The 17659-nt window shown below is 48.8% G+C and overlaps 9 protein-coding genes across 9 annotated transcripts; all 9 read right to left on the reverse strand.

Moving 5' to 3' along the window:
• Positions 1-420: 420 nt before the first annotated feature.
• On the reverse strand, positions 421-966 carry TEOVI_000285900 (uncharacterized protein; the record flags this gene model as incomplete). Its single annotated transcript, XM_067225858.1, has 1 exon — positions 421-966. One exon carries the CDS (start codon positions 964-966, stop codon positions 421-423), a length of 546 nt encoding a protein of 181 aa, XP_067081959.1.
• Positions 967-1342: 376 nt separating this feature from the next.
• On the reverse strand, positions 1343-3250 carry TEOVI_000286000 (uncharacterized protein; the record flags this gene model as incomplete). The annotated part of the gene is made up of 1 exon (XM_067225859.1): positions 1343-3250. One exon carries the CDS (start codon positions 3248-3250, stop codon positions 1343-1345), a length of 1908 nt encoding a protein of 635 aa, XP_067081960.1.
• Positions 3251-3809: 559 nt separating this feature from the next.
• Positions 3810-4712, reverse strand: TEOVI_000286100 (uncharacterized protein; the record flags this gene model as incomplete). Its single annotated transcript, XM_067225860.1, has 1 exon — positions 3810-4712. The coding sequence occupies one exon, from the start codon at positions 4710-4712 to the stop codon at positions 3810-3812; it is 903 nt and encodes a 300-aa protein (XP_067081961.1).
• Positions 4713-5077: 365 nt separating this feature from the next.
• On the reverse strand, positions 5078-7012 carry TEOVI_000286200 (FAD dependent oxidoreductase, putative; the record flags this gene model as incomplete). The annotated part of the gene is made up of 1 exon (XM_067225861.1): positions 5078-7012. The coding sequence occupies one exon, from the start codon at positions 7010-7012 to the stop codon at positions 5078-5080; it is 1935 nt and encodes a 644-aa protein (XP_067081962.1).
• A 501-nt stretch (positions 7013-7513) lies between these two features.
• Positions 7514-9583, reverse strand: TEOVI_000286300 (pre-mRNA splicing factor ATP-dependent RNA helicase, putative; the record flags this gene model as incomplete). Its single annotated transcript, XM_067225862.1, has 1 exon — positions 7514-9583. The coding sequence occupies one exon, from the start codon at positions 9581-9583 to the stop codon at positions 7514-7516; it is 2070 nt and encodes a 689-aa protein (XP_067081963.1).
• Positions 9584-10632: 1049 nt separating this feature from the next.
• Positions 10633-11346, reverse strand: TEOVI_000286400 (uncharacterized protein; the record flags this gene model as incomplete). The annotated part of the gene is made up of 1 exon (XM_067225863.1): positions 10633-11346. One exon carries the CDS (start codon positions 11344-11346, stop codon positions 10633-10635), a length of 714 nt encoding a protein of 237 aa, XP_067081964.1.
• A 341-nt stretch (positions 11347-11687) lies between these two features.
• On the reverse strand, positions 11688-12644 carry TEOVI_000286500 (uncharacterized protein; the record flags this gene model as incomplete). The annotated part of the gene is made up of 1 exon (XM_067225864.1): positions 11688-12644. The coding sequence occupies one exon, from the start codon at positions 12642-12644 to the stop codon at positions 11688-11690; it is 957 nt and encodes a 318-aa protein (XP_067081965.1).
• Positions 12645-12886: 242 nt separating this feature from the next.
• Positions 12887-15130, reverse strand: TEOVI_000286600 (uncharacterized protein; the record flags this gene model as incomplete). The annotated part of the gene is made up of 1 exon (XM_067225865.1): positions 12887-15130. One exon carries the CDS (start codon positions 15128-15130, stop codon positions 12887-12889), a length of 2244 nt encoding a protein of 747 aa, XP_067081966.1.
• A 1460-nt stretch (positions 15131-16590) lies between these two features.
• On the reverse strand, positions 16591-17316 carry TEOVI_000286700 (Cullin binding, putative; the record flags this gene model as incomplete). Its single annotated transcript, XM_067225866.1, has 1 exon — positions 16591-17316. The coding sequence occupies one exon, from the start codon at positions 17314-17316 to the stop codon at positions 16591-16593; it is 726 nt and encodes a 241-aa protein (XP_067081967.1).
• Between the last annotated feature and the right edge of the window lie 343 nt (positions 17317-17659).

A 17659-nucleotide genomic window follows, 5' to 3' on the forward strand; every position in this document is an offset into this window, starting at 1 on the left:
CGAATGTAAAGACGGTGATAGATATTTGCAACTTCCTCTTAACAACACAACGGCGGAAAGAGAGGGTACACGCCTGTTAAGGCATTGGACCTATTGAGATATCAATTTGATGGAATCATGTCTCCGCAATCTCTCGTCTCTTCCTCCAACTCCCAATAATGATTTCGGCGATCTTCACTCTCTGGGTTTTCGAGAGGTATCGAAAAGGGAAGGAAGATGCCGGCGACAAAGGAATTTAAGGTAGGTGAGGGAATAGTGTTTTGTGAAAATAATTGTTATTATTATAACTCCGCAAGTGTTTTCCAGCGTCCCCGAAGTTCAACACACAGCAATAAACACGGAAGAATAGGCGAAACCAACCACCAGTAACAAATTACTCGTGGTAAACCCCACCAAATATAAAAACAAGCAATGCACCTTTCATAGAAGCCTCTGCACCATTTCCTGAAACTGCTCTGTGGTTATCCTCTTTTCACGTATGCAGTCAGTCGCAAGCCCATTTTCCTCCAGTAATAGAGCTATCCGCAAAGCAAGTAGATGTTTGCACGTCGATGCCTCCTGCCGCTTGATGCAAGAGTAACCGTACGCCCTGCAGCTGCAGTAGAAAAGAGACAGAATACAGTGATCACCCACCATGTACGCGCATCTGTTGGTAGAGAATTTACCGTCCTGATTGTCCTGATGCTGTTGTTGCTTCCCCTCTTCTTCATTGCTATCTGCCGCTTGACGCACGACACACCTCAAAATGTGCTCTGCCCCATGGATCGCAATTCCAATCGCGGAGGTGAATGTATTTCCATGAAGCAAATACAGCGGTGCCAGAGCTTCCTCAAGTGTAGTGCCTGATATTCCTTCCGCTGCTTCAGGTTTTTCGCGACGCCGCACAAGGTACTCCGCATACCTCTTTAGTGCAAGTTCAGTGACTACCGCAGGAACATCGGTCGCACTGAAAAGAGGCGCCGTCATACTTCAAATCACATACAGTTGCCCTCCGCCAACACAAACTCAAACACAACAACACAGGCACTGAAAGCAACACCGGCTGCACCCTCCTTGCTTCTTTCAACGATGTTTCTGTTCACCTTGAAAACAAATAAGTGGAAGTGAATAGAGGGTGTTGAGTGGCCAGTGGTGTCGGACTTCTTGGAAAGTTTATCATGCGCACACCTGCGACACGGTTATGCTGTAAAATAAATAAATGAGGCACAACCGCTGCCTACTTAAAATAAGTAATATAAAAGGAACCTGAGACGCCGGTATACCGACTACCGCATACCAGTGCCTTCCCCAAGTGTTGGAGAGGGCAAAACATTCGTGAGCGAGAGGAAAATGCTCCTCTTGACTACCTTCGACGCCGCTGAGATTTGCCATCATTTCGTTTGTAGTCGTCGTTGCGGTGTCTGTCATCCCTACGGTCACTCTTTGGTCGCTGAGAGGAAGCAGCCGGATGTTGTCGATGATGGTGCTGGCGGTCCCCTGAGCGATTTTTGTGGGGACTTGGCGCTCGTGGGCGTCGACGCCTCTCGCGACTATCAGAACGGCGTCTGTCGTGACTGTCAGACCGACGCCTTCGTTTCTCATCCGAACGATGGCGTCGCCGTCGACTACTGCTTCTCCTCCGCTTTGTTTGCCGTAGCTCTGCTTCCTCTTTCTGGCGTCTCCTACGCTGCATCTCTTTAAAGTCCTCAAATTGGTACTCCTCCTCGGCGGGGCGAAGTTCAGCAATGCCTGGCGCAACGGCTTCCAGAGGCAAACTCTTGTTGTACTCCTCCCCTCCACCCGGCAATACCTCCTCCAAACCCAATGGACCGCTGCAACTTATACCACCAGCACTGGTAGTGTTGCTGCTTATTGGCTGCTGGGGAGGAAGAGTGATTGGGATGCTTAGGGCCGACTGCAATACCGCCAACGATGGCGGTGTTACAACAGATGGGGAGGGTGGTGGAATAATAGGACCGGCGGAGATGGCGGTGCCGACCACAATATCTGGTATGAAAATCGGCGCATTTGGCTCAGTAGGCTTCACCTGAATTGGCATCGGGTCGGTTCCTACAGCGCTAACGTCAGATGGCGGCAGCAGTGGTTTTCCCCCGCTTGCGGCTTCATCCTCCGCATTGGCAACACGCGCTGGTTGTCCCATTGTTGGGTAATCGGGTTTCTCGTGTCGTGCGGTCAGGAGAACCTCTATTTTATGCTTCTCGGATCCCAAAGCCCCGTCCAAGTTTTCGCGGTAAACACTAAGCACTGAATCCCGTTTGAACGACTCCACTCCAAATGCCGCCGTCCACTCTTCCGGGAGACCGCTGACATCAGGTGGTCGTGTCCAGTAGAGCGCGCACACCGCAAGAACATATGCCTCTTCAGCGTAAAGTTCACGCCAACGAGGGATGTCATTCAACCAGCAGACAGCATCTGCAAGCCACTTTTTGGCAGAAGGGCAACTAAAAGCCTCACTACCCTGCAATGGACGACTACCTACAAGTGGAGTGGTTGGGTTCGCAGCACCGGCGGCGGCTGGCGGTTGGGGCGGTGATGCACCGACAGTAACTACCAGCCCTCCGTCAACGGGATCATTCCCAACGAGTATTCCAAGGAATATAATGGCGTATTTGAACGGGCACTCAACGAACGTTTGGAAACCAAGCGTCTGGAGAACAATCTCTTCAGCCTCACGCACGCGTGTTTTGAAATTCTCGTATCGTTCGGGTGGTGGCTGCAGGAGTTCGATAACTGGTTCATTTCGACGACGTTGGTTGAGCCTCATGAAAACGCTGACGATAGAGCGAATCCGTGTGGATGGGTCTTCGACTTTCGCTGCTACTAAAATGCAAGCTGCAGCTAAGTAGACGATGTCATCGTGATCCTCAAAGTGGTACAAGCAATAGTCCAGTGGGGCGAACAGATCACCAAGTACAAGAACTCCTGGAGAACACTCAGTGCCGACGTGAGAAGGAATTGTATACGTAGCCTGCCGACACGTTTCTAAGCCAATGCCCATGACACATGTTTCCTCAATCCCGCTTCTGCTGATGGCACCACGTTGGAAGCCTTCTTCACTATGGTAGTCCCCACGTTTTTGACGAACTTCCTCAGCAGCAGCCTGAAAACGCTGAAACAAAACCGATGCTCGATAAGTCACAGACGGTGTAGTACGTACAAGTATGGACCCAGTCCGAATAAGGTCCACACCGTAGGCACAGAAGGCTCGTCGTGCATCGCACAACCAATCAAAGCCGGAAGTCGCAGTCATATGCCGTGCTCGATTTTGTGTTTTTTTTTTCCCACAACCGCAACGCTTCACGCCGAAAGGGAAAAAAATGCCTTGTAAGGCCAATTGAGCGGGCAACCTGAGTGTCCACGCGCTTGGTCAATAGATTTATTGCCTTAACCCACTGTCCCTCCCCCTTCTTGGAACAGATTTGCGCACTTTCCGTTGCTACTCTGTCTTTGCTACACGATGGGGTTTATAATTTACAAAAATAAAAAAAATAGGAATTCACACTTGCATACAGGCACAACAATAACAAGAATACGGCGCTGCTAGCCTTCTAATCCAGAAACGGGTGGTGCCGAAAGACATTTACGAGTTTGTTACAACACTCTCACAGCGACATAAGCACATCCAAAGTAACAACGCGGCGAATAACGTACAGACCAACGCTACGATCCGCTCGCTATCCCGCAACCTCTCTTTATGGAATCCCAAAACGTCAGCCCACCAACTACAACAGCACCCGGTTACCAGCCATTGTGTGCCAGTACCTTCTCTTTGTCCGCGGTAGCGCTTCAACGCACGTTGGGGACTTCAGCTACAAATCAGGGTTCACCTCCGCTGAATCACCCTCTGGAGAGGCAGCTTGACCTGCGTCCTCGGGAGGCCTCTTCTTACCCATTGGTTTGTTCTTTAGCATTTGCTGCAGAGCCAGTTGCTCTTCTTCCGTGAGCTTATTAAGGGAAGGATCAATACCTGCTGCAGTCTCAATGTCCCCCTCGATTAGGCTTTTCTGCATTTTTATAACTTCTTCCCGGGAGTAGATTTCCTGGCGCCTATTCCCTTTACGCTCCATTTCATCCATGAATCGTTCAATATCCATTTCCTTCTGTTCAATCACCTCCACAACGTCCGATGCGACCAGCGTAAGTAACTCCTTGTATCTCTTTGAGGAAAAACCTGTTCGTGAGGTGCAGAAAGCCGATACCCCACAAGTAGCATCGGCGAGAGCAGATGCATCCTTGTACTTCTTCAATATAAGGAGCTTTGAGGAGAACTGGTCCATGTCGTCGTCGTCGACAACAGCCTCACAAGCGTCAGACAGCGTCTTGCACGTGCGTTTGCACTTCGAGTGATGTGGCAATTCAGTAAGTGTGATGTGAAAGGGCTCTTTTGCGGCAGCCGGTGACGAAGTGTCTACGGCGACTTGCCGAATCCACTGTCCCGAAGCCGCTAAGGGATTGCATATGTCCTCGATTGCCACAAGCACGTTTTCCTCGTTGACAGGAATCCGAGTGTGTTCACTTGTAACGAACAGTTCGTACACATAACCGTAAGCGCGCTTTGCCATGAGGCGACACACATCACAGCGTACATCGTCGATAGCATCCTGTGGGAACGGGACATTCATGGGCTTCTCCTTCTTGGCGTCTACTGCGGGGAACATGGGCACTAACGCCACCAGCACCAGAAACACACCTTTGACTGGTGCTTTCCCCATGTTGCACTACAAAATAATAATAATAATAATACTTTAACACTTGTCGCACTGATGTGTCCAACCTCCCCTTGTTTCCCTTTTGTCCTGTAGACTCTCCAGAGGATTGTAATCAACCGCAATGGGAGTGCACAGCAACGCTGTCCCTGCCGCTTCACGCAACTCACAATCGAAGGACGTTTGATCAGAATAGAAAAAGGTGAAACCGAGGCGATCAGCCAAACCAAAGCAAAAATAATACCCGGCGAGGGTCAACACAAGGTGCAAAAAATGTACTCAAGGAAAATGTGTTAACGAGAAAGAAAGGAGGTAAACCGCACGAATAAAACAGCCGAGCTTTCACATACCAACTGGTCGTGGAAGGTCAACTACGATGACGATGACGGAGTGGCCCCACTGGCTGACGTTTCATTACCTTCCTCAAATTGCTCACGTATACGGCGAATTCCCTCCACGTACTTCTGCTTGTTCTTCAGCATCTCCAGATCGTCACTTTCGTCCAGAAAGTAGTAATACACAATGGTCCTCAGCCAATCGGGGACGTTATCGCGACGCGAGAGTTTGATAGCCTGCTGGTTGATGTAATGCTCCCAGGGAGCAAAAGTTTGAAGCAAACGTTTCTCCATGTCAGACACCCGCTGCAAAAGCGAAACGTGCGCCACATCGGGGATTTGGTCCTTCACAACCCCATCAAAACGTGTGTAAGAATACGGAAGCTGCACAAAGTTCTCCAATTCCCCTCCTGGGGGAATATCGTCAATAGTCTGGCAGCCGTTAAGGAGTAACTGCAGCTCTCGCCGCGTTTTCTCCACGCGCTCGTCCGACATAACAGCGGCAATATTATAGCCGTCGCGCTCCATCGTCTTTTCATCCTGTCTTTGCATTGCACATGCTTTTAATTCGATAAACTTCGCCAGTATTTTTGCTGCACCTGGAGCCATGTCGGCAGCATGATCACCAAAGCCTGCACATATGAAAGAATTAAACGCGGCACCGTTATCACCAATGAACGGAACGCCGTCCGGTGTAGAAGAACGAATGTACTCTGCAGCATGCATTACCGGATTGCTCGTCACAACGTGTGTGTTACCATCATCCAGCTGTTGTCTCCCACCACACTCACGATAGCGGTGCAAAAGCGGGATATTAATCTGGCACTTCTCCCGTAGATGTGCCTCTATGCGTGAAAGCATTCTCCCAACGCGTGGCAAAGTCCTTACGGTGCAGTCCAGAGACAATAGACCCTGAAGGAAAAGCACTTCCCCACCAGCATCATTACTAGCTGACGTCCTGTAGCAAACAAGGTGACTTTCTGGAGAAACCATAACCAAACCGGGTGAAGAGAGGTGCAACTTCCCCATAAGCTCCCCAACTCCCTCTCCAGCTCCAGGACGCAGAGCAACGGAGCAGCCAGCCAATCCAACGATGGGGATTTGTGACGACTCCCACGTCAACTCACCCGTTTGCGCACCGGCGGCAAGAACAACGACGTCAAAGACCCGGTTTTTATACTCCACGCGCCCGTCAACGTTGCGTGAGAAACGCAGACCAGACACCACTTCCACTCCGAAGGACAGGGTCGTCTTGAAATCCAAAAGTTTCTCGCCAACTGCAAATTCTACACCGTATTTCTCACGACAAACTTTAGCCAGCTCGCGTGTCCATCCCACCAAATCAACCATTAACGGCTGACGATGGGCTGTTGCGGCCTGGTGCAGTATTGCTTCCCGCTTATCGGCGCGAGGCCCCTCCTCCAACGTCTGCACAGTGACGTTCCGACTTAGAACGTACGGTGCAAGGGTTTTGTGTTTGTGGGAAAGTTCATCAATAACACCCACACTTAAGCGTGCCAAATTGTTTGTATACTTCATCACCTCTTCTGCTCTCAGCTTACCCCACTTCCTCGCCCATAGCCAGCGGTGGATGAAGGATGAGAAGAGGAAATTCCACGAGTAGTCAACAGTTACTATGTCTTTCGAGTTCAATTTCAGTTTTGACCATAGCAGCTCGCGACCCATCCGAATGGAATGAATGTAAGGATGAAGCAAACCGACACCAACAAATGGAAGCGCGTATTGCGTTTCACCAAGGCCAATATCCCGGCGTTGCTCGAAAACTGTTACGCGGAATCCCAACTGAGCGAGTTCGTAGGCGATGTGCACACCCGTAATGCCGGCACCAATGACGGCGGCGGTGGGGGTTGAGGTGTCAAAGTTTCGAAGCACCTTATCAGCATCATAAGAATGCGGAGCAGCGGTAGTCGATGCCGTTGGGCGTTGGTCACAGGAAGTAAAAGAACCCATAGCACTACCCTTTACACCAAATGGCTCACACCTGCCCGTTATATTTGAACCAAACTACCTAATGGATGTCCAACTGACCCGTGTTGCAACGGTGTTGATGCAACGGATGCTATGCAAGGAAAGGGAAGGGAAAGGAGGCTTGTAGTCGCAAAAATGGATGCGCGTGAGCAGGCACACATGTGAGGAGACACAAACTAAGTAGCCCTAAGATACCTTTCCACATGTAGTTAACAAGGGGAAAAAACAGGGGTATTTATGTAGATTACAAATACACAAAAATACTTATTGTACTGCTCGCTCAATTTTTATCCGAATGTAACGTTGCGACCATATCCTCCAATGTTTACCCCATACATTCATGCATGCGCAGGCGCAGTCGTATGCTTATTTAAGCGGGAGGCGATGTAGACGTCACTCCTCTTAAAGTTACGAACATCCCCGCGGTACCCCTTTTCCTGCCGTTGTGATCAAGGTGGAAAATTTTAACTGAATTACTGCTCTTTACAACATCATACGTGAGAAAGACGATGTTTCACGAAGCCAGGCCTCCTGCACAACGGAAACGTTTTGCATATATCGTCTTGTTGTACGCACAACGCTGTTGAATAGTACTAATGCTGGCTTTCTTCGCAACGTGAATAGCACCGATGAGGGGTGGATGTGCACCACCTGCTGTCCCACTACGGTTTGGAAGTTGCCAATTTTTGCATTGTAAAAGGCTACATTAAGAAAATAACCGCAACAAAGCGCGCGACGAAGAAGCTCAAAATCACGAAACTTTAGTCCACTAGACCTTCCATTCGCACCAGGCTCCCACTGGTGGTCATAACCGTTCGTCACGGTGTTGTCGTCATTACTCCCACTGACGACGGCACAACTCTCGTCCGTCGCCTTATGGGACAGCGCTTGCCGAACTGACTTGGGCACTAAAGTAGCTAACAATTCCTCGTCATCACCCTCAGCAAGTATAGCCATAAGCTGCGTAATAACATCTTGAACTTTTAGCATTTGGCGATAGCTGATGGCGTTTGTCTCGCACCATAACTTTCGCTGATCCTTTGGTGAATGTTTAAACGCCTGGTAGATGCTAACCAGAGTTGCGTGATCTCCTGCGGACTTCGCAAAGGCCCCTTTGCACCTGTCAGCCCTTTCTTTCATGTCACGGGATGTAACAAACAAGTTTTCGGTGCTTGTCATCGCAATAGCAATAACTGCTTCACGCTCGACACCTAAAGCCTTTCCTGCCAATAGCACCATAGCTGCTGCTGGCTCAATGGGGAAGTCGGTCAGCCGCTTTCCCAGCGGCGTAACGCACCCTTCGCTATCCAGAGCGTTCAGCAGCATCAGTGTTTCCTCCGCCTTTGTTAACGCGTGCGGGTTCGGTGCATCCATGAACTCAAAGTCAGCAATACGATCAATGTTGAGGCTCTTCATCTGCAGCACTACGCTAATTAGCGAGCACCGCTGTATTTCCGGCACCGTGTTCTCGTGCAGCGATTCAAAGGCCTGAGCGGTGTACAGACGAAAACACTTCCCTGCCGCCACGCGCCCTGCCCGTCCTGCACGTTGTGTCGCCTGAGCCCTGCTAACATCAACTTCTGCCAACACTTCCATTCCTGTCTTTGAATTGTAGTGCTTCGCTTTCACCACACCGCTGTCCACCACGTACTTTATGCCTTCCACGGTAATAGAAGTTTCAGCAATGTTTGTCGCAATAATTATCTTACGCTTCCCGGGTGGAGCAGGGTCAAACACAACCAATTGCTGCTCGTACGGCATCGCAGAGTAAAGCGGAAGAACAACAAAATCTCCTATGTCATTTGGGAGCAACTTCATGCGCTGCTCGAGCATCCGTTTAGCATCTTCAATTTCCTCCCTCCCTGTAAGGAAACACAAAACATCACCTGGTTCCTCCCGTTGGTGAATCTGTAGAAGGGCACTCACAGCTGCCTCCACATAATCGGCCTGCGGCTCAACTGTGTGATAAATAGTTACCGGAAAAGTCCTGCCGTGAATCACGCCAACCGGCGCATCCCACCAAAATTTTGAGAAGTGCTCCTCGTTGAGCGTTGCGGACATTATGACAATGGATAGTGTGTTCTTCCTGCGTCTGGCAATGTCTTTAAGAAGACCGAAAAGTACATCACCGTGCAGCGTTCGTTCGTGTGCCTCATCAAGAATCAAACAGCGATAATGCGTCAAATCAGGATCCGTCTGGATCTCTCGCAAAAGAATACCGTCCGTCATGAACTTTATCTTCGTATTTTTTGTGCATGTGTCATCAAATCGTACGGCATAAGCCACCTCACCGCCGACTTTACCACCCCTTTGCTGTGCGACGTGCCGCGCGATACTCACAGCAGCCACACGACGTGGTTGCGTGCATCCAACAATGCCTCCGTCCCCCTTTGAGACGATATCATCCCACACATATTGCGGAATTTGTGTTGTCTTTCCTGAACCCGTCTCACCTACAATAACAACGGCATTATGGCGGCGAATCATGCGGACAATTGCGGCGCGAGCCTCCGTCACGGGTAAATGCACCTGAGGCCGCCGTTCATTCAACATATACCTGAACGGTGGCAGAACTCGTATTAATGCAACAACGTTGACGAATGAAAAAAGTATTAATGAGGGGGAGGTGTACCTGAGAGCAGGGAAAAATAAAAGAAAGAAAGGCGAAGGAAAACTGTTAGAAAAAGCACTCGCCCGCACACATGCACCAGAATTCAGCAATCCACACAGAGCCTCGTCCTATAACATACATAAAAAAATAGTGAAACTCCTGATAAAGGCAGATCATGAATATCCACCCTTTGCAAGGTGCACATTATGTGACAAGACACAAAGCGGTAAAAACCGGAAGTATCAGGACCAAGAACATGTCGTAACACACCAGGCCACCACCACAGCGGACACACTGTAACCATAATAAATGCAGACGCGGAGGGGGCGCACCAAAACAAACCAATAAAAAGCAGATAAACCCCGCAAAGTAGCTCTGCCGGCTGATTTTAACCACGCTAGCCTGCCGGTTGTGACTTCGGCCCAGAGAGTAGATGGAATCATCAAATGGCATTAATACAAAATGTCCTATTATCAACTTTCGCGCAGTTCCCATGAAGTTAGAAAACGCTCATCGTTGTGTGCCGGAAAGGGCGACACTCTCCCGTTCCGATAACAAAAACAAGGCAACCACGAAAGTGAAGCATCAGCATCTGTACAGTAAGTGTATATGTCTTGTTTCTTCCGAATTTCCACCTTTATCCTATTCCCCTCGCCGTGATATGGCTTCCCCAACCCAGAAGATAATATCGACACGCACACGCCAACGGTGACAGTAACGTTAGTCAACTCTTCATTCCAGTCTCCGCGAGACCAACACTCCACCGAACGCAAACGAATAAAAATAATTGGTAACAGTCGACAGGCGCGAAACAACACGAACGATAACAGTAACGTACTGTGACGATCACCCCCATAATGGCACGTAATTCTTGTAACTCGGTGTGACGGTGGGGAAAAAGAAGCATCACGAAAACCGCAACTGCTCTCCAAAAATTAGGGTACTCCAGATGGTATCAGGTTCTCCCCTGCTTTCCTTCACACTAGTATAATTAGCTGCAATAGCCGGCAATGTCCCCACCAAACAGAATCTCTTTGGGAACATTTCCAAAGAAATGCTGAAACTGATAGGCAGCGTATATGTAATAGGGAATGTCGATTGGTTGAAGTCGCAACCATTCAGCCCTGGCAGCATCACCCATCGGTGTTTTCGCCCTCAGTGCCGTCGACAAGAACTGATGACCGGGGTATGTTGCATCTGCCCACTGCTCCGCCAGAGCGAGTGAAAGTGTAACTGGTATTGTCCGTCCGCGGAAAGGCCGTGGAATGCGATCGTGAAACATGCGCCACATAACGTACAGCGGTGGCATTATCACACACGTAGGTGTTAGGTACATTTGGTACTTCATAAATCGATAGGCAGTCCAAAATTGAAGTTCCTCTTTTGTACTGGGGAGCTCATCCTCAACACAAATCCGCCGACAGTTGTCCATAAGAATTTTGATGTTGCGTGTTCGTTCACGCGTATGTCTTTCACTAGGAATAGGATATAGCGGCACACGGTAGTTTAAGCCGCCCGTGCCTTCCCAACTACGAGCTACCGGATCATAGTTGCCACGGTCAGTCTCCTCCAATGCCGCTGCTGTAAAGGAAGTTTGTGTGTTTCCGAAAACAACTTGCGTGAAATCTGCAATGAACCCCGTCAGTGCACTCGCTAGATCAAAAAGCGAGGGAATATTTTCGATGCCTGTACTGTACCGGGACATGTTGATTAACGCTCCGCTAACCGGCCTCACAACCACTCCCCACCACTTCCTTTACCCGAAGAACTGCACCCTGGAAGTGTATGCGCAAGCAAAGGAGCGACAGGGAAAGGAAAAATAACGAGAAATAAAGGACAGAAGACATTTTTTTTTCCAGATAATTGTCTTGTGTGCGTGACAGAAGCACAGTGCCGACTACCAGTATGAAGTGTTTTGCGCAAAGCACACATAAAAAGGAAAAATAATGCACTAGCTAACGTGCCAGGTGCCCCATAAGTTGGCCAGAGGAAACGCCGACTGACTTGGTGAATACGCAAACCCGTGATCATACGCCATGCGCCACGCTAAGTTTGATGGGAAGTCCACGAATCAAACTCTGGCCTCGCGGGTAACTTTGATAGCTCCAACAGTTTGTTGTTGTCCTTCATAGGATGCAAAAGGAGAGGCCGATTGCGATGTATGCGGAGGCAGTCCACACGTTTGGGCTTCTCTAGCACGTGTGGAGCAGTATTCCCAAATCGTCGCCTCAGCTCCTCGGTATTCTTCAACCGAACACAATCCTCGTTTTCATGCAACGATGGAGGCGCAGCACGCAAAGTATCGTGGGGACGACTAAAGGCATACGCCCTGTCCATTCGATTGGCAGCTGCTTCCGTCACCTGTATCATTTCATCCCTTTTCTCAACACAACGCATCTCCTCACAAATTTGAGCTGCCCGAAGCAGAACCCTCACGGCATCGGGATGGGAATGAGAGCATGCTTGAGCAAACCGCGAGCAACCCTCAACGTACTGCAGAAAAGTATCTTGGTCTGGTTCTGGAAGCGAGTTAAAGTCCCCAATTTGGCCAGACGCCTTCATTTCACTAAAGCACTCCAAAGCCTGGAGTAGCAATTTGGCTTTGTCATAACCGCGGTTAGCATCTTTCACTTCCCAACGGGAGCGCATAAGACCCACAATTGCTTTAAGTCTGTCCCCGGGGGGTAAATCGCTAAGTCTATTCGTTGACATCAAATAAACGTCCCTGCTGGAGTCCTGAGCGTATTCGGCGAAGCACTCCGTTGCCTCTCGTTCGTGACCCACCTCGTGAACTAATTCATAATTATTTCCACCCGTCAACCACCAGTTTCGTGCGAAGCGGAGGCGATCTTTAACTAAACTTTTGTGTCGGGCAGTGGGGTATTGATGTAGATTGCGCAGTTCGGCACGCTGCTCGGTCAGAGCAGCACATGGTTTGAGGGGATTCAAGTTCGTGCGTCGCACCGAAGAGGACAACCTGTCGAACCTGAGGCGTTGCCACATGCTAACTGTTGCCTATTTTATTCATACTTTCCATTTAGGACAAAAAATTTCAGGCGGGAGAAACAGCGTGCTATAAGAAAAGAATCTGTGCCGAGGGCTGCCGCCGCAACAGTAGCGACCTTGAAAATTTTAACAAGTTGGGGCTTTGGGAGCGCCCAACAATGTGGTCAAAGAGTCAAACTGTACAGCAGCAACAAAGCCCCCAGGTGTGGGTAAATCGTCGCCAAACTGCAGCTGATTCATCATTCCAATCTGCCTTTCCTCGCAGCACGGGTAAGTGCTCCGCTGTCCCTCGGCTTCCTTTGCATCGTCTTTTTCTTCTTGGTATAAGAAGGGGTGTTTTGTTTGGCCTCCCTAACAGCTTTAACTCGTGCGTCGTGCTGCTTAGTTCGATCCATATGAAACCGCTTCTCGTCGTAAAGTGTCCGTGGACGATGTGTGGCAGTATTGGAAGGCATAGCTGCAAAGCCATCACTACTTGTTGGGGCCGCAGATGCATCCTCGGTGGCCACGCCTTCATTTCCATGAGTCACCTCATAGTTTTCATTTCTTTCCTCGCCTGACGACAGCGACTCTACGTCATCTGTGTTGAACTGCTTCCCGAGTCCACGAACCTCCGTGCCATCCTGTGTATCGTCATACTCATCTTCGTACATCATCTCTGTCAACATGCGAATCTTCTCCTTGAGCACTTCATCGACCTCAAACGTTCCACCCACATTGTGGTGCCCATGGTCCCCTGAATGCAGCGTAGAGTACTGAAATTCTTCGGAGAAGTCGTTGCAGCTAATTTGCTCAGCGGAACCATTGATAGCTTCATACAAGTCGCATCCAATTAATAAGTTTATGTCAACACCTTCAAGTTCATTATCATAGTCTTCAGAAGTAATGACGTGCTGCTGTGCCGGAGGCACCTCAGTTCCACGCATTGTATCATCATCTTCGTCGCGTAACATCTCCGCAATTAAGGAGGGTTCCGGCTCCATCAACTGCTCAAAAATGTGAGGCACAATATTGTCCATTGAAGCATCAAGTATAAAGTGTTCAACATCATTATTGTAGTAACTTAAAGCCGCCTCAATACCCTTAACGTTGAAGTGTGGCATAACATCCAGGACAATATTTACTAGCGGGTTGCTTGACGTACCGTGCCGATGTGGAGGAATGGGTGGGTTGACAATATCATCACAATCGCCGGGCGGGCTGGCACAGCTCCCTTTGCTTTTATCAACAATACCCGCAATTGCTTGTGTTATGGTGCGCTCGGATGCTCCCCATTCTTCAGCCTCCGTAGCAGTAACCAAATGTTTCTCCAAAAGCGAATCAATGTGAAACGACTGGTGGACTAACTCCAATAAAAGTATTTCAAAGAACCGAGGGCGACACCCCGCGAACCCATCGGCAAAGTCTTTACTATCCTGAACGGACTCATTCAACAAACCAAACAACTTCCCCAACCGAAAGTCTCTGTCCTCATGGCGGGGTAAAACCAGCTCATGCAGCACCGAAGTTAACGGCCACGTGGGGTTTGAAAGCAGGAGCGCGGGTGCACCCGAAACTTTTTTTGTAATGTAACCGGTGATAGACTCATATGTGGACTCCACAACGTGATCCACGCAATAAGATCGTCCCTCGCCACATGCCAGCCGGTATGTACGGAAGAGAACAAGTATAGATGCAGTATTTACGGCAGCATTTACGATTACAGAGTTAGCCTTTGAAAGTTGTCCACGGTGATTCACCAATGCGTCACATGTGAGGACAAAATGCTGAAGTGCTGGTGAGATGAGATCCACAACAACGCGAAGGCAGCTGAGCGCACGAGACAGTGGCACATATTCCGCAAGAAACGGTGCACAGTGCATAAGAGACCAGAGTTGCTTCATGTGGCGGTAAGCGTTCTCGAAAAAAGGGACAACATCACCAGCAAGCCTTTGGTGCCTTCCCCTTGACAGGTCCCTACAGCACTGTGCGGCCAAAGAAGATGTGGCATCACACCATGAGTTTATGATAGATGGCATTGCACAGAGGTACGCGGGGTTGAGGAGGATAAGTCCAGTGACTGCTGCAGATGCTATCGTCCCCGAGTGGCGTAATAGCATCACAGAGACGGACACCAGTAACGACGGGGCAATGATTTCGGTCAAACGATTCGCCAGACTCGAGATACTTGCGCCAGCCGCAAGCACGGTGGATGTGGTGCTGGCAACTCGAACAAATATTGTAACAACGCTATTCTCATCAGTGGGTTGAAGCTTTCTGGAGAAGGCAGAGCTGTGGGCAGTGTTAACCGCATCGACTAACTGTTTCAGGACAATCGCCACATTTTTGTGATTGGCAACCACCGTCCAAAACGTACGTTCGTCGCATTGAGCGTAGAGACCAACCTCTTGCCACGTCTTTTCACCAAAATCAGTGCTTTGGAAGAAGGACTGACAGATGGCACCATCCGTGTCAGGGAAGGCATCGCTAAGTGTTTTTGCCATCTACTACAATTTTATGGAAGATAAGAATACACCCGGCAACCGCGGAGTAGCAAAGTTGATGAAGGAAACTGAGTCAGTGGTGAGTAGGTCGGCCACAGCACCAATAATGTCACGCCCACAACAACAAAAATAGGGCTGCACAGTCGATGCCCTGCGTCAGAAAGTAACATCGTAAACACTACACATTAGTCGTCACGCGCAAAAGTAGGAAGGCGAGGTTAAAGTGATGGTGTTATGCCTCACGTGTTCTTTTCATTAAGAAAACACTAAGTTTCACAACTCAAGCCAAATACGCCCGTTGAAACGATTGCCCGAATCTCGTTTGATGGATATTCTGCTTCATAGGCCGTACTTGTAGCGCAATGAGGAGTAGAGAAGGAAGAGACGCATCATGTCACTGAGGGCAACACCCAACCCGCCTCAAAAAACGGCACCGTATCCCATAGCCAATCATACTATACACACCCAATACGTTTGCACCGCAGCACTCACTCACTCGAGCGAAACAACAACAACAACAAAAGAAGAAAAGAGCCCCGCAAGACTTTCATCGGAAGGAAGACAAATAACTGACGCCACCAATCGAACCACCGCCGGGTAACAAATGGCTATCTCAGTTCTCGCAGAATAATCTTTGGTGACTTGTGAGGCACTGCAGTCTGGCGAGCAGCAACGGTGTTTAACTAAAGGTAGATAAACTACTTAAACCCGCACCCTCCGAGTGACTCTCAAATGCACCATTTAACACCGCTTCACACTCTGAATTACTAGTTAAAAGGAAACACTGAAAGTCATCGTGGCACACCGTAGGTGAGTTGTTTTTACGCCTCAAAATTATTTGGGACATTACATCCCTGTGAAAACGAACGCACAATTTTCGCGCACCACTTGAAACATGTAGGTCTGAGGAAACCACTTCGCTTCGTCGTTCTACGTTATCACTAACTGGAACCACCAACAGAGGGGCAGTACAAGGTAACCAACATCATTTTGTGCTGCTGCTGTCGTAATTCTCGTTAATGTTATAGCGTGTGTATGGAGGAGGAGAAATATAGGCACATCACCTCCCTCTGCAGAATCGGCAGAAGAAGAACAAGCAATATTTCATCTTCCCGAAATGACATTTTTGATATATCTTCGTCCCCACTCCAAAGGATATTCATTCACATCATAGCTAAAAAAAAATGCAACAACAAAATGTCGCGCCACATCAAAGGTTCAAATCGAAACCCCCACATAAGTAGGTACAAAAGAGACCATGCATTCAACACAAGTTGGCAAAACAACAGGAATCAAAAATCCATCACGCGGCAAAGGAGAGCCGATCACTGCTACTTTTGGCATATGCTGAGTCGATTACTGCGGGCGTGTGAAACGAAGTTAAAGATTCCTTTGTCTCCCAGTCCTTCCCAAGGTTCAAATATTTCACACCAAAAGGAACGCGGCGTTTCTTATTCGTTTCACACTTTTGATTTAACGTACTCAACAAAATCATCCATTGCACTGGGCCATGCATCACTAACATCATACTTGCTGTAGTCTGTCACAAAGGTGAACTCCAGCAACTGCTCCCACAAATCTCGACTAATGATCCCGTGAGGGAAAAGCTTTTTACTCATACAGAATGTTATCCAGTCATCCAATCGTTTAAACTCCCTGTAGTGTGGAAAAAGCATCCGCCATAATTCCACAGCGGTTTCGATGGACATTCCTACTTGACCCATATTCCTCTCCATCGTTAAAGGAGACTGAACCCACTTGTAAATGAAGCGGTAAAAATGTCTAAACTTTGTCACATCACCGCGCAACGCACCATCCAGAGTTTCAACATGGTTCCGCAACGCCAAGAGAATTGGCTCAAATTCCTTCTTGGGTGATTTAACCGGTGACGCCGAGCATGTGGAGGAAGTCGCGGTGGCGGAAAGCTTCACGCCACTACAAATGGCATTCATCCCATTCACAAATTCACTTTTTCGAATGCACAGTGGCGCCTCGCACGACCAGCTCCACGCCAAGCGGTACATTGACATGTCATCTAGTGAAAAACCTAACATCTTTGCCAATGTTTCCAGTTGTGGCAGAGCTAAAACACATTCCTTTTGTAATGTGTTCGCATCAGTTTTCCCAGCGATGTATGTGAAGAGTTCATCCAACAGTGCAGTCTTGCAGGAAACCCTCCAGCTCATGTACTCCCCTAACTCTATTTCTCTATCTCTCTTCCTCTCTTTTATTCTCTTCCTTTAACGCTACGCCGCAGAATGCCCACCTGCTCAACGAGAAATAAAGAGAGGGAGAGAGAGAGAAACAAGACGAATATAAAAACGCACGCCCGCGCTTACGGTTTCCCTGCTTTCATATTGTAATATTTTTTCATCGGACCTTGTATCATCCACACCGTCCTCCTCTCCCTTAGTGGTACCATTCACCTTTTAGTCAACCACTAACAAATGGTGCAAAATCACTGTGACAAGTTACTCGGTTCTTTCGTATGTTTTTGGTATACACCGAATTGTTACCCCCTCCCCCCCC

Source organism: Trypanosoma equiperdum, assembly GCF_001457755.1.
Source record: "Trypanosoma equiperdum strain OVI genome assembly, contig: ctg_631, whole genome shotgun sequence".
NCBI classification, from domain to species: domain Eukaryota; phylum Euglenozoa; class Kinetoplastea; order Trypanosomatida; family Trypanosomatidae; genus Trypanosoma; species Trypanosoma equiperdum.